This window comes from Streptopelia decaocto, assembly GCF_964273445.1.
Source record: "Streptopelia decaocto genome assembly, chromosome: 1".
NCBI classification, from domain to species: domain Eukaryota; kingdom Metazoa; phylum Chordata; class Aves; order Columbiformes; family Columbidae; genus Streptopelia; species Streptopelia decaocto.
This window is the reverse complement of record NC_138663.1, coordinates 148,071,554-148,087,727: the sequence shown is the minus strand read 5'-3', so window position 1 is coordinate 148,087,727 and position 16,174 is coordinate 148,071,554. Positions and strand designations below refer to the sequence as shown.

At 40.1% G+C, this 16,174-nt stretch overlaps 1 protein-coding gene across 10 annotated transcripts in view; it reads right to left on the bottom strand.

The window, feature by feature from the left end:
• Nucleotides 1-367: 367 nt before the first annotated feature.
• The window catches only part of LIMS1 (LIM zinc finger domain containing 1), a 79,508-nt gene continuing 63,701 nt past the window's right edge, over nucleotides 368-16,174 (bottom strand). For 8 of the 10 annotated variants that reach the window (XM_082069535.1, XM_082069540.1, XM_082069537.1 and 5 more), the window contains exons 3-10: nucleotides 13,021-13,087; nucleotides 10,867-10,987; nucleotides 9,752-9,901; nucleotides 8,184-8,334; nucleotides 7,295-7,387; nucleotides 5,353-5,401; nucleotides 2,705-2,780; nucleotides 368-1,872 (exon numbers count right to left, since the gene is read on the bottom strand). In XM_082069535.1, coding sequence (XP_081925661.1) covers nucleotides 1,758-1,872; nucleotides 2,705-2,780; nucleotides 5,353-5,401; nucleotides 7,295-7,387; nucleotides 8,184-8,334; nucleotides 9,752-9,901; nucleotides 10,867-10,987; nucleotides 13,021-13,087 — 822 coding nt within the window. In that variant the 3' untranslated portion in view covers nucleotides 368-1,757. Of the gene's footprint in view, nucleotides 1,873-2,150; nucleotides 2,461-2,704; nucleotides 2,781-5,352; nucleotides 5,402-7,294; nucleotides 7,388-8,183; nucleotides 8,335-9,751; nucleotides 9,902-10,866; nucleotides 10,988-13,020; nucleotides 13,088-16,174 lie in introns of those variants that run through there. The other 2 variants (XM_082069541.1, XM_082069533.1) reach the window with 2 other exon arrangements.

Genomic DNA, 16,174 nt, shown 5'->3' with positions numbered 1-16,174 from the left:
AAAAAAGTACCCTACCTAACATTAAATTGGAAGTTTGGGGTGACAGTTTCATTACAGTGAAAGGAAGAGAAAAAGATAGAAAGGTGTATGTTTTACACTCATACACTTAAACGCCTGTTTTCTATAGGAAAACCTAGTGACTCTGCCAATTCAGAAGATATCCAGATGAATCAAGTTGTTCTTTATGAAACAAACTGTGGTTTCTTTCATGAGCCTAAGCAGCGGGATACTTCGGAAAGGCATATGTCTTCTTTAAATCAGGATACAGAGGAAGTATTTACATAGAATCACACGTAAAAGCATGGGGAACCGAGAGAGTCTAGTTGCCTTCCCACCCTTCTCAAGCAGTCATTTAAGAGAGGTGATACAAGGTTTAATAACATAGCCTTTATTGATGACATTGGAAAGCAGATATTTTGGAGCAACTAATTTTTCATTAACAGGAAAGAACATTTTGCTTCCTAAAATGTAATTACATAAAATCTGTCTAAGTCACTAATTAAAAAAAAGTTTGCATACTTCATAATGTAGTACCATCAAGAAGTTCTAAGTAACTATTTTCTATAAGAAAGGAAAAAATAAAACAGAATTGCATGGACAGAAGTCAATAGTATAAAACAATTAAATGTATGTTATAAAGAGTTCTGATGATTTGTGAGCTCAGTTCTTGGCTAAACAAATAGATCCTAGCAGGATCAAACCTTGTATATTTACACTCATAGGTGTAAAAGTAACATTGCCAGTTAATTGAAATACGCATTTTCAGTATTGTTCTGCAACTTAGTGAAGTCCAGAAGCTAAATTTTAAGCTCAGGTATTCACATTTGAAACAAAATAGTTCTCGCATCCTGTATAGTTAAGGCAAAGTATGTTATCTTTTGAAAATACCTTGTATATGGTTTCTGCATAAAAATATGAAATAAAAAATAAAACTATATATATATATATATTTAATGGAACACTGTTATGTATGGTCCAGCAGAATAAGGCACAAAAAGTAAATAGAATGCAAAAGCATATATAAAAGTTAATGTGTTATTTTGAGTGGAATATAGCAAAGTTCAAGTAGTTCTGAGTATGCTCGTTTCTTGCACCAGGAATATATATTTTATATAGATATTTCATGCTAAGCCAGATGTACGAAGATTCATCATGTAAGCATAATCTATCAGAAGCAGGTCATTTGTACAGTGGCTGTATGTAGAAGTCTGATACTCTTCAAACCACCTCAAAGAAAGATCCTTTAGTGAAACCACTTGGCCTGAAATCCAAGTGTCACTTTTTCCACAAGCTGAAGTATGTTGGTTTCTTGCCCAAGTCACTTGACTTGGGCAAGTTTTGTGTACATGCTTAATTTGAAGGCTAATACTTTAATGAATATAAATGACAATAGATGGTCCTAAAGTTGGACACACTTGCACAGTTTGTTTTTGCAGGTATTCACAAGCAAATTTTCTGTCTGTAAATTCCCGCAGAGATTACTGTGCAGAATGGGCCACTTGCATCAGTTCAGCTGCATTAAAAGGGTCAAAAACCTTTCAGGTGAGCTGGTATTTAATTTAGTTTGGAAGTATGGTCTGCTTATCAACAAATAAGCATAAATGTACATGGACAGAGAACAGAAAATCTTAAGATATTTTGATTTGATAAAAGGCACACATCATAATTTGTTGTCTGATCGCAGACTCAAAGCAGCACCCCTCCCACCCAGTAATATATATAAGATTTTCACAAAGGAAGGGGACCAGCTGAAGCCTTTACTTCCTTCCCAAAGTTTCAGCTAGTTTCTTCAGTCTTTTCTTCAGCTCTAGAGGAAACTTCTCGTAACACTTTTTGCAGACAGGCTTCATATCAAACTCAACAAATTTGTTCCTAAAACAACAAAGCAAAAACCAGACAAAGTTTTAGCAGCAGGGATAGTGGGGGGAAAAAAAAAAAAAGTATCCTATTAAATTAAATCTGCACAAGCAGAAGATCACAACTGCAACTTATACATAGAAATATGAAGTTACTTTCACAAGGTTATATATTGTAAAGAGTAATTACAGTACCCTGTTGAGTGAGTTATGCAGTTTTTACCCAAACGTCCATATTTATTAACTGTCATTTGAAAAGGCTTTCAAACCTAACTGCAGAGCTAAAGAGACTAAACATAAGATAACAGAATAACAACTTAATGTTGAACTTGCAGTTGTGTGAAAAATATTTTGGTTTTGATTGGCATAAATTCATGCAATAACTGAAAATAAAAGCATCCTTAGAACTGACCAAAGAAGAAAGGAGCAGAGGTGGTGGTGAGAAGGAAAAAAAGTTTACAAACAGATTGGCTTTTTCTTTTTCTGCTTCTCTTTATCCTTTGCTTCACGTTCCCGTTTGGCAAGTCGCCGCTTAAATTCTTCTGGCATTTTCTCATAACAGTGTTTGCAGACAGGTTTTAGATCAATTTCAACAAACTTATCCCTTTAGAGTTAAACACAGAAAAAATAAAGGACAGAAACGGAGAAGAGTTAAGAAGACTGAAAGAAGACCTGAATACATAGCTAAAAGAGATGTAAATTAGTAAGTGGAGCAAGAGGAAGAAAGATGCACATATTTTCTTAGTGCTGCTTGTATGTTTTTCATACCATCACAGTTACACTACAGCAACACTTCAAAGATAACCACTGATATGTTTTGAAGGCATCACACTTATCGGTAAACTTACTTGAGTGTTAACTTAGTGTTGCAAGTTGAACAAGCGAAACAGTGCACACACCATGCCTTATTCAGAGCAGACACAACTAGGGCGATGGGGGAAAAAAAAAGAAATCATTAGCATTGCAGACAAGAAAAAAAAAGGTATTACAAAAATTTTAAGCTCATGAGACATGAAGAACAGTCATTTGATTTTTGTCCCAAGTATTATGGACCATCCTGAGGGGCGAGGTTATCAATGCTTACAAACATCTGAAGGGTGGATGTCAAGAGGATGGGGCCAGACTCCTTTCAGTGGTGCCCAGCGATGAGGGGCAACAGACACAGACTGAAGCATTGGAGGTTCCATCTGACTATGAGGAGAAACTTCTTTACTTTGAGGGTGCCAGAGCACTGGAACAGGCTGCCCAAGAGAGTCTCCTCCTGTGGAGTCTCCTTCTCTGGAGACATTCAAAACCCACCTGGACACATGCCTGCGTGATCTGCTCTGGGAGAACCTGCTTTAGCAGGTGGGTTGGACTGGATGATCTCCAGAGGTCACTTCCAACCCCAACCATTCTGTGATTCTATAACAGTAATGTGGCAAGACTGGGAAGGCACATGTGAGTGTAGCACAGCAGGGCTACGAAGCATTGACAAAACTGTCTCTGAGGAGACATACAACGCTGTGTTCACCAGAAAGACCAGTTTAACCATTTCTGCCTCCTGTTGCCTGCTTCCACCTCACAGCATGCTGACCTCAGGCAACTGCTTTATGAGGCCGTATTTCCAACTTAATCAGGAGACTATGACAGCTGAATAGCCATCCAGCAAGTAGGTGGTTTATGTTTTCACTCAGTGTCATCTCTCAGCTCCTGTTCAGGCTGCAGAGCCATTGACAGGAGCGCTTGCCCAGCCAAAGGAAATAAAGTGAAGCCAGCAGTCAGGACGCTGCTCGTAAAACAGCACTACCAAGGAGAAAAAAATAATGGACTTGAGGGATAAATTACTTGATCAAGACAAACTTGGATGTATATTTATTCTTTGCTTTGGAGAGAACATAACTGTTTTCTCTGTTCTCTATATCTTCCTCTCTTTCAATTTACCTTCCCACTTTTTCCTGACACAATTTGCCTCTCTTCTAATCTGAGTTAGAAGATGCAGGACAATGGTTTTCTCATGAAATACATTTTTCAACAACAACCAAACTAGAGCATTGTTATGCAGAGCTTTTTTTCCTGTACTATGGGACAAGCATGTCCACAGATGCATAATTATTCCATTGCTTGCCAAAATAATACTATTTAAAAGAAAGTTTATGCTCCCAAGCAACCTCTGCAATACAGTCATAGACACCCTCCTAAAAAAGTGCTGCCACAGATGTTTGTTTCACCAGAAAGATCAATACTAGATACTTAAAATTTGTGACAGCAGTGTCAAATTTGTGTGCAGAAATGCAAGAAGAAATGTAACTGATGATGTACATTGAAAATAAAGAAATTACTGCATTACACTATATTCTGTTCAGTTCAGAGACCAAAATACACAATATGGGTGTCAGATTACAGGGTGAAGAGTTAGAAACACACAGAGATGTAGTTATCTGAATATTTTCATTCACCTCAAGATCCAGTTCTGCTCATTCTAGTAGGATTTTATGGAAAAGGAGGACAGTGTTTCCTCCAAAGCATTTTGGATTGTAGCTCTGCAGGTATAGTCCGGTCCAGACAATGTGGGGAAACCACATCACTGGAATGTAGGTCTCACCCGGTAGTTACATGACTGTAAACTAGTTTACGTCTCTTTTTACACACTAGAGGCTTCCTCCTACTTTGCTACGGGCTTTGGCTTAGGTGAAGATAACACTGGTATTACGGTATTTACTTCAGGCAGGGGTAAACAGGCACATAATAATGTTGCGCTATTTCAGGTAGAATAATTTTCTTTTTGGCATTTTATCATGGTTGTCCGAAAAAAACCCATCCAAAACACTTCCCACCCTCCCCGCCTCAAAAAACCCTCTAAACTTAAACCACTTGCTTCCAGTTCTGCATTTATAGGACACATTTTTCCAAATACAATCTTTCTTGGGTTTGTGATATTATTATCAGCCTAGATTTTTAAAAGATGGGTGCCTGTGATAGACAGGTAAATATTTCTAGGAACCAAACCGAAATAATGGAAACTAGGCACCTAAAAAAAAAAATTCATCTGGGTGCCCACCCACATTTTTCACTATTTAAGTACTTTCAAATTTGGTTCATGACCCCTAAATTCCTTTGAGGAGATGCCCATGTGGTCATCCTTGCCCTGGCATGTGTTCTTGTTTGAAGCTGGTGCAGCAGGAAGCCACCCCAGTGCATCTCACAGCATCCATGGCCTTTGCATCTCACAGCATCCATGGCCTTTGCATCTCACTAAGGGGTTTCCAGTTGGCCACAGTTCCCTTCAGCCCCTGGGTGGTCTTCTACGATAATGAAACCCTCACTGTAAGGCTTTCTTACCATTTGGTCTCTGACTAATCAGCTCTAGCCTAATTTCTGATTAAGAGAATGGTTGGTTTTGTTTAAATGAGAGCAATCAACGATTCAACAGGAGGCTGCTTTTCCCTTACTTCCACTTATAAAGAGAACTTCCATCAGAAAGGAACATAGAGGAAACAGTTACAAAAGTGCTTACCATCTCCTTCAATCACACGGTTGCAATGGAAGCAAACATCACCAAATAGCTGAAAAGGAAAGAGAAGTAAATAATTGTTAATGTAATGATTTTATTGAGACTAACAAAATAACTATATTTCAGCTGATGGGCACAATAGCTTTCCTATTTATTTCAGTAAAATAAAGAGAATGCTGGCAAATTTGGTTTGGTTTTCCAAATGTGTTTTGCATCATGTTCTGACAAAACATCTTTATAATATTACAGACAAAAACATTTGTTTACATCTGTTTGATCCTCTGCAAATATGATTTTGTTTTAACATTTCTCTAATCCTGAGCATCTGAAATACAGCAATCGGTGTCACATACACAATATTACTAATCAGCCAATTTAACGTTTGAACTTACATGCATGACTAGAACAACATATTGCTCTTTCTGGTAAAAACTGTAGGGAAATGTTATTTTTATTAAAAAAAAAAAAATATGCCACAAATAATTTATTCTATTTCCAGGCTTAACATTTGTCCACAACACAACAATTAAGAAGTGCCTAAAAATTCATGTGTCTTTTTTCTAAGTTTAGTAGTTAACCCAGTAAGAAGATATGCACACTACATACAACTCCTGTCTGGTCCATGTACTTGCCCCATTATGGCTGCAACACTATGACTACTCATGTCATGGCATTTATTGTCTACAAGTATGCCAGCAACATCTCAATCATCTGCCCCTCATCACTGACAAATTAAGAATCTGTCTGTAATTAGCAGATGCCTTACAACTCCCAGCTGTAACCCCTAATCTTGTATTTATACAAGCAAAGAGGTGGACGTGACACAATGCAGATTGCTTCCAAATAAAAAAGGTCTATACGGTGGTGGTGCTGGACTGCACAATTAAGGGAGTCTGGAGAGAGATGGTACCATGCGATATTACTCCTATATAAATGCAAGTGGTCACTAGGTGGTGTCCTCTGACAAATTCAGTCTGCAGTCTTCCGCAACCTAATGAATGAGCTGGGTGATGCAGCTGTTGTTAACACACATTCATCTTAGAGTAGCAGCTGTAGGGAAAACCACAGTACTCACTAGGGTCTCGTCTCAAACCGCAGCTACTGAGTGGCAAATCTCCTTTAGCTTCTTGGGAAAAATTGGGTGCCACAGAATCATAGAATCATTTTGGTTGGGAAAGACCTTTAAGATCATTGAGTCCAGCCGATAACCTGTCACTGCCAAGTCTGCCTCTAAGCCATGTCCCTAGGAATGTCATCTACACATCTTTTAAACACCTCCAGGAATGGTGACTTTACCACTTCCCTGGGCAGCCTGTTCCAATGCCTGACAACCCTTTCTGTGAATAATTTTTTCCTAATATCCAATCTAAAGCTCTCCTGGCACAACTTGAGGCCATTTCTTCTTGTCCTGTCACTTGTTACTCGGGAGAAGAGACCAAGCCCCTCCATGCTACAACCTCCTTTCAGGTGGTTGCAGAGAGAGATAAGATCTCCCCTCAGCCTCCTTTTCTCCAGGCTGAACAGCCCCAGTTCCCTCAGCCTCCCCTCATAGGACTTGTGCTCCAGACTCTTCACCAGCTTCGTTACTCTTCTCTGAACTTGCTCTGGCACCTCAGTGTCTTTCTCAATGTCATTAGCTGCTCTGATCTCATAGACAAGTAAAAGTTGGTAACAGCTCTACTTAAGGACCACCAAGCTTGCACAACTTGATACTGATTGTCCTGGCTAGACTTTGTGAAATACCTCCAGTTTTCTTTCTCAGCAACAGACCAGCATATAGAGAAATCCGTATAAATTAATTGCCACTGAACATTGACTAATTGGCCTTACACCCACAGGTGCCTATAAGAAAACAGAAGAATGTCCATGGTTTTCCATCTCTACCTAATAAAACCAATTCATGAGTTTACCAATTAACACCATTTTATGAAATATGCAGTCTTACCTGATTGTAGTGGGTTTCACAATATGCCAAGCCTTTTCTCTCATAATGACGATGACCCAGGAATGGCTTTTCACATTTTGCACAAACAAAATGCTACAAAGAAAATTGCATACATTATTTTGGATTACTTGGAAGTAATGGTATTTTTTTTCTGGAAAGCAAACCAACCAAGCCCAGTACTGAACATAACTGAGGTCTACTGAGCTAGCTGTGCCATCTTGAAAAGGAGAGTTAATTTTTTTTGTTTCTACATTTAGACATTAAAATAATGCTCCTTTTAATGTCTTCAACATTTCAATCCAAAAGTTACCAAAAAATATAAATCAAGCAAAGAGATTCTGATGTTATTAGTTAGCAGAATGGAGAGACTTTAAATCATTGCACCAACATTAGACTCCTGTGAATATGTTTGCTGAAGGAGATTTTCAAAACAACAAAAGGAATAGACTGTTTATCTTCCTAAATCTTCTACATGGCCTTGAAATGCGAACCCTCACATAAAGTGCTTTAGAGGTATTTACATGGCAGGTGACTCTGGAAGGCATAAGGGTGTTATGATGCTCAGTAATATTATGGTTGCCACAGAATTTTACTGCCTTTCCACATGTACTGTCTTTCACTCTGAAATTTTCTTCTGTAAGGACCTCATAGTGCCTCGTCTGATTACTGATTTCAGCTTCACAGTCAAAGCTCTCTGTAAGGTAGGAGATAACTCCCATTTCACAGTGGAACACCAGCCACAAGAAGGTTGAGGATGGGATTAGGAGAAGGCGTTTACCAATCACTGCTGAATACTTTGCTAATTCTTTCATTGAAACTGATCGCAAAATCCCAGATAAGTATGTTAGTATTTATGTTTGGAAAAGAAAATGTATTATCTGATGTTTACCTCCACATGCCATTGTTTGCCCATAGCATTCACCACCCGACCTTCAATTGGTCTTCTACATGCCCCACAGATGGGGACACCCATTTTGTCATGGCAGGGTAAGCAGTATAATTCTCCCTTCAACTCACGAGCATCAGCAGTAAGTTCCTTCCTGTTCAAAAGTTAATGAATTGAGAGCATGAATAAAGCCACTGAACAATGTCAACTCTTCAGAGTTGAAAAGAAAAAAGAATTAGCATTTGTTTATGGAATCGTATTTGTACTACAGTAATGCAGCATCATCAAATATGACACAGTTCAACACAGTTCAGGACTGATCAAGTCCACAGTAAATTGAGAAGAAGCTGCTAAGAGAGATGCACTACATCTCTCTGAGAACAGCTACTGAGCTATTGTCATTCTGCATTCAGGTTATGTAGCACAAATGTGTGTGTGCAATCCATAGCTATGTTTGGCTTATAGTCTGGCACACTTATCACCAGTTTATTTTAGATTTGCATAACTGTAACTGAAAGTAAAATGTATTCCTCTACCTCTAGGTACATTTTCCCTGTTGTATCAAACTTCAGAGAAAGAAAACTACAGACCTATATGAGCTGGCTATGCTTATTCATTGCCAATTGCAGAATCTCATACACTCTACTTTTTAGTAATTTGCGTGGTTGGAATACTTAGATCAGCTAAACTTTAAATGCTATTGTACTCACAAGTGGTTGCCACTGACACAACACCACGTTATTTCAATCAGCCTTTGCTATGGCACTGAAATGATCACAGAGTCACAGAATGGTTGGGGTTGGAATGGATCTCTGGAGATCATCCAGTCCAACCCAACTGCTAAAGCAGGTTCACCCAGAGCAGATCACACAGGAATGTGTCCAGGCAGGTCTTGAATGTCTCCAGAGAAGGAGACTCCACAACCTCTCTAGGCAGCCTGTTCCAGTGCTCTGGCACCCTCAAAGTAAATAAGTTTCTCTTTGTGTTTAGATGGATGATAGCTTCCTTTTCACCAGAAATAAACAACTAAAATTCTCTGCTATATCCTACAATGTCCCCTGATCTCTGCATCAGTGCAGGATGTAGCAATGTGCAGCTTCATGTACTACAGTTGCAAAGGCTGATAAAATGAGGCGGGAGAAAGTTTCTAAGAAATGTATAGGCCTTAAAGGAAGAGAATAAGTTTTGCATGCCACTCATCTAAAAAGAAATAACACAGGCAAGATAGTAACTTGAGCAGCCAAAGAAGACTGCTTTTCTTCCTCTCCTAACAGAATAACAAGATATCATTTCACTACTACAGAAACCATTATCTGTGTCCACATTTCCCAAGGTACCACCTTGCCCTGCAGAGCCCAAACCTTTCATTACTCCCCAACAGCTCAGCTGTCATTTGAACTAAAGGCCCAACTCCAGCACCCTAAAAGCAGCAACACACATCTGGCTGCAAGGCACCCAAACCGGCCCCCCTTGTTGCCAGTTGTACAGGGCAGGTTTTCACTTTAACATGTATATTGATGAAGAAAATAAACCCAGCATTTTCCTGGTTTCCTGTGTAGAACTCAAGTTACCCGCAGTTTGCACAGTTGAAGTGATCAGGGTGATAAGGATCGTTTTTGAATATGAGAGGCTGTTCATCAATAATGGCATGACACTTCTGGCAAATGTACTTTCCCAGGCCTCTGGCTTTTTCCCTGTTATGGCAAGGACGGCAGAGATGCCTGAAACAGCATAAAAAAGAGAGGTTAAATACTGGTACCAGGTACTAAAGGGCAAAATATGAAGCAAAAAACTATTAGAACCTCATTTCAATCAGCCCTTTCTGGAGGGAAAATACTCCTTAAAAAATTTCCTTGCTAGATCAACCAAGTTCAGAAGAGGCAGGGTGATCACTTTATTTTCTGTCACCGCAGGAGTATAATTTCTTCGGCTTATTTGAGTTTAAGCTGTGTTGAAACACAGAAAACAAAGTTTGCTATAGATTCTCAATGCTGAATGTTTTACTCTCAAAATCTTAAAAATTTAGACTGGAAGCTGGATGAGTGCACAGGTCCTAATTTTGTAGATAACTATGTAGATCATATTATACATATGAAGCCAATGGCCCTTGTAAAACACTCTTCTGATTACAGCTGGTAAAAAATATCCTACTCTGTGAAGGATCCCACTAAACTTAAAGAAATTATTAATAACTAAGGTGCTAAACTAGACCAAAATTGGAACCCCAAGTTGGAAAATAAAGTAAAAACTGATATTAAAAAAAACAAAGACAATGCTTCTGTATCTGAATGTTTTCTCCCTTATTATGGCTTTTAAATGTCACCAGGTAAAGAATGTTTGCTGACAAATCTGTTGTTGAAGTAGGTAAACTTGTAATATTTTAAGAGTATATTTTAAGATACCCATTCTTAGCTTTGTAATGCACTTAGACGAGGGGTGTCAAACTCATTTTCACTGGGGACCACATCAGCCTTGCAGTTGCCTTCAAAGGGCCGAATGTAATTTTAGGACTGTATAAATGTAACTACTCCTACATTTATACACCCCTGGCTTAGATCTTTTCCCCACAAAAGATGCTTCAGTTGCTCCACCTCAGCTAGAAAGTGTCAGGAACCAAAGCATCTCAGTCCCCCCGCTTAGTTCACTTTATTCATGATGAGTAACAGAAGGAAGGGTGAACATCTACCTGCCGGCATTCTTGACAAATCCAATATCAGCCAATACTTGTTGACAGATATCACAGCAGAAGCACTCTGGATGCCAGCTATTGTTCATAGCTTTAATAACACGACCAATAATGAACTCACCTGTAAGAAACACAACACCAGGATATAAAATACCACACTAGACAAAGTTAAAAGCAATTCACGACTGAATTGCTACAATGTCATCATTCTCTTCCTCCCCCCAGATCTGCTTTCAGTGTCACAGCTTTGGTTCTAAACTCTGGAATTTGGCTTGTCTTTTTTTGCTGTGGGTCAGAAGAAAATGTCCTTGTTGATGGAACACCTTCTGTTCTTTACATACAGGCCCTTCTATATGCATACTCCACCGTCTCTCAGCAATCATCCTGTTTCAATTGCTTCCATGTTTTTACTTATCTGTTCTTAAGCTGCTAAGAAATATATGGAGTTCTTTATATAATATGGCTTTCTTGTGTCCTCATCACCTTTCTTCTTCTCTTCTTTTAGAAGATGACAATTTTAACTTGTCACGTAAGTAGCAGTGGTTTCTACTCCACTAGGATCAGGCCTTGAAGGGGCTCTGTGCTCAAAGCACAACAGAACTGAGCTTGGGTGGCTCCTGCAAAAAAACCCCACAGAATTGAAATAAAAAGGTGCAGCGAAGCTGCAGAAAAGCCCATCTAACACACACAACTTCTGACACACCATGAGGAGTCCTGTTCTGTGAGGCATTAAAAAAAATAGTGTGAGAACCACTGTTTTGCATGCACTGTGTGACTGTACAGCACAGACAGTGGAGCCATGTCTACCACACACATGATTCAGTTGTTCTCCATGTGGACGGTGTGACCAAGGCCCCTAAGCAGCGCAAAGGCTCTGCATAAAATGTGTTGGGAGCTCAGCTTCCCAGTGCTGTGGGAGGATGAGTCCTGGCTTTGGAGAACGTACAACTCAAACAGCTGCCAACGGGGAGTGATGGGGCAGGTAACCGATGTGGATGATAACATCCAGCATGCGACTCTGTGGCGTTCCCATGAAGCCGCGGCTTTCCAAGAATAAACCCCGACAGACTCCAGAAATGTCAGGAATGCTTGAGGCCTCATCGCTGACAATAGCCCTGTTGATTTTGGCTGTGCGCACTAAATCCAAGCAGTGGCAAAGCCCAGCTCTGCACAGGACCTTGATGAGGTTTGACGGGAGCTTGCCCTACAAGAAGCCAGGGCAGGAGCAGTGGGAGCTGTGCTGCCTGGGCAGGAGAAATCCTGGAGATAGGCAGCATAGCTCCTCACAAATCGCCATTGACCCACTTCTTCCTCTTCCCCTGCTCGTTCACATCTGCAGCTTTAAATTAAAAGGTCCATAACATCTAATTCTTTCTCTCTCAGTTTTGTCTGCATTGGGAAAGGCCTCACTGAGATAAGTGAAAGCCGCAGTGCCTTGCCAAGGTGGCACAGAAACACAAGAGCTTCCAGACCAGGTTAAGTAACAGTCAAGTAATCACTTCCCAGCCCTGCCCAAGCACGGTGTGTTACACACAGGGGGGAAAAAACATGCAAATGATTACAACACAGCAGACACGCAAGCATTTACATCAAGAGTGGCAAATAAAAAGCAGTAAAAAGCAGCCCTCAGTGTTATGTAAGTTGGACGTGAGCTGCTGAAGCCTTAAAGATATTTGTTTCAAAAATACAATGGGGGACCAGCTGATGATCATTTGATTACAACACTAGATGATGAAGACTGTCCCCACTTCTGGGGAGTAGGACAGCACAGGTGGGTTACAATAGTCAAAGCAGATGACAAAGACTTGTTGCACGTTTTCAGCTGCATGAGAAGGGCCAAATATGAGTACATGCAGATGTATAGATATATATAATCAGGAGTCATGAATGGCCTGTTCATTGGATCGCTGGATCAACAGCTAAACTGATTACTCTACAAATAAAGGAAACTTTTTTTTTTTAATCCTATTGTTTGATGACCTCTAGGAAAAGCAGCTCTCCAGCTTCTCTGAAGTCCAGTTCATTCTGGAAGTTTAGATGCTCAACTGCACAGGGCCACCTCCCCAAGAACATATACAAGGGTTGCACGTCTTCTCCCAGTGACATTCCCACTTGTGAGCAGTGTGAAGTGTTTAATCTTGAAGTAAAACTTACCGCATTGATGGCAGCAAGGGGCAAAAAGCATTTGAAAATCATGTTCGCAGTACTTCCTCCCTTCAAACTGCAAATGGAAAAAAAATCTGAGCGTTAGAGGGACGAGGAGCATGCCCTTAACATAAATGCTGTAACATACCAGTTTGTTTCCAGATGCAATTAGGTGGTAAAACATGAGGGGCTGCACAAAAAAAAACAGACTATGTGCTAGGCATTAAATCCACCCACCTTAATTCAGCTACTAGTTAGTACGTAGCATTAATAGCACGCCATTCCTCTAATACAGCTGAGGGTGTAAGGCATTTTCCAACACCCATTTACATTGCAACAGACATCTGAATTTCTGACAAACTGCTGAAACTCTGATGCAACTGAGAGAATTCCAGGCAGGAAAATAGCTCATAAAAACCTTTCCTGAGGGGAAGCATTTTCCTTGAACCCATTTGATCTCTTCTCCACTCTACATTTCCTGCAAGAATGACCCAGCAAGCTGGGGGACGTAAGTACAGGGGGAGGTGGAACACTCAGGAACAGAAATTTTAGCAATTTATGAAGCAGTACAGACAAAACATGAAGGGAAATAAGATTTCTCCTTCATGATGCTTCTTTCACAGAATCATAGAATCACTTAGGTTTGAAAAGATTCTTAAGCTCATTGAGTCCAAATTTTAAGGGACAAAGTTCACTATATTGACCTGATGAAACAGGGAACCAATCTTAAGGGATTTGGATTTGGATCTGAATTTTTTCACAGCTTAGAGAAGTTCAGCTACAGTTCAAGCTTGCACAGAAAAAAAAAAAGAAAAAAAAAGAAGTACTACAGCACTGCATTAGAAACTTAGCTGGAAAATATGTAAAAACATGTAGGCGAGTATGTCCTGAAATGAAAGGAAATGTTTACATACCTTTAGGCACATCATTACTAGAGACACATGCCAACTAGCATGTCAAAACCAGACAGACAATATTAGGTATGCTACGAAATGTTTGAGTGTCTTGTGTTGAAACACTGGAAAAAAGGAGATAGCAGGAAACCCCATTCCTTTCTTTTTACTGGGTCTAACACAAAACAAAGTGAATCGCATAAAATAACTACCCAAAAATTAAATTTTGGTGCACAGACAGAAAATACAGCAAGGTGCTTCAAGATTACCTGTTTTATACTAGGAAATTCCATGGATCAAATACAATATAAGTATAGTAATTACTCGTGCAATATACAGAGCCACTGGCAGGATGGGAATCTAATTAAATACTCCAGAAGTCACTGGATACTTGAGATCAGAAATTCAATTCCTGCGTCAAACCTGAACTGCACCTACTAGGAACACAAAGACATGCTCAATACAGACTCGTTCAGAAGTCTGCTAGCAATTTATCAAGTGTTTTTCCAGTGTAATACTCTAAAATAGATGACTTTTTAAATTGCAGCTTTTTTTTTTTTAAAAAAAGAGAGTCAGAGGACTATTACTGTCTCAAAGAGCAAGGGAAATTATTGGTCCATTGAGAATTGTACTTGCTTCCTGCTCAATAAAATACTTTTTAACTGAAAAAAATCCACAAGCTTCCTGTTTTGTGTAAACAAGCGGTCCAATGGGAGATGCATAGGTTTTCTTGGATTTCAGAACCACCACATGTTGAGCTGGGCAAACCAAATGGGTTTTCTACTCCTGTGATATGCATCAGACAGGTTAGTTACCATTCAGTCTTGTTTATATTTTCAACATTCTTGGCTCATTTGCGCTACCTCTTGTGGATGACCCAGCAGTTCATCCACCAGAGAAAGCCTTGAGCTTCTACAATAAATCCCACAGCACATATTTTAAAAAGCCAGGTCATTTGACTGTTGTATGCTGGAGGGCCATACATTAAATGGCTCTGCACAGAACATTTCACCATGACATAACCTCCAGCTGATCTCCATGGTTTTATCTAACCTAGTGGAAAGACATGCACAAAACCTGAGTCTTTAAAGACCCGTCCTCTAAGGCAGCTCCTGGTGAAGAACATTTTAAGAAAACACTCAAGGTGCAACTGGAATAGAAACAACTCTGACAAGCGCATTACACCCGCACGTTCCTTTAATCTTCCTATAGGTTATTATAAACATCTTAGGAAAAAAACCCAAAACTGAAAGCAATACCATCAGCAATATCAAAAGTCACGTGCCATTCAATAATAATAATAATAATAATAATAATAATAATAATAATAATAATAATAGAATAATGACAACAACAATAAAGATTCCTCAATTATAGCTTTCGTGAGTACTCCATAAGGATTTTGCTGTATTTCTTCTGTTGTGGGATGCACCTCGCTAAGTCCTTCCATCTCCCTGATCTCAGCACAATGCAGAGCAGGTTTGGCGGCTTCTGAAAGTGCCCAGCAAAAGGCTCTTAAGGGGCACCTGGACCAGGGGTAGGACTCATCTCTCCAGACCTTCCATATCTAAAGGCGAGGGGCCCACACTCCCCAGTAGGAGACACAGGCAACCTCTAGTATGGAGGAGCCATTCCTGCACCCTCTTGGAAGAAATGCCTGCTGACCGATTGCAGTGGGGCCAGCCCGTCCCTCTGAGCACGCTGCTTCTGAAGCTCTCCATTTAAGCCAGCTGTTCTGCTGCTATTAGTACAGGACTGTGTGCTGCTACCTGTTGTAAGACTTGGCAACAGCAATTCTAGGGAATACATGGCTTTCAGGCAGAGGAGTAAAAGCAGAGCAGAATTGCTACTGCTTCATATCTGATGGCCAAGCATGGTGAGTTTGGAAATTCTGCTGGCATGCACTTGTGCTAATTTCTGTTTCGGTCGAGTGCCTAAAAAAACATCAAAAAGATGTGGAAAACTTTAAAAAGTATCCTGGAAGTCCTTCTCTTTCCAGAATTACTTATTTTTAGACTGGCACAGCTGATGCCTGCTGCTACACTGTGCGAACTCCCAGCTGCAGAGGTGCACTGCTCTACCACGGCACTGCTTGTGCCTGCAAGAGGTTCAGCTCTGGTGCCAGACCACAGTGAGCTGTGCTGGTCGGGGTCCCTACAGACAGTTTGGCGACATGTCCCATGCATCAGAACTTCTTCCCACATGGCCAAACTAGTTTTGGCCCCTTCACCCCATGGAGCAGAGCATGAAAGCTTATCACAGCAGCGTCT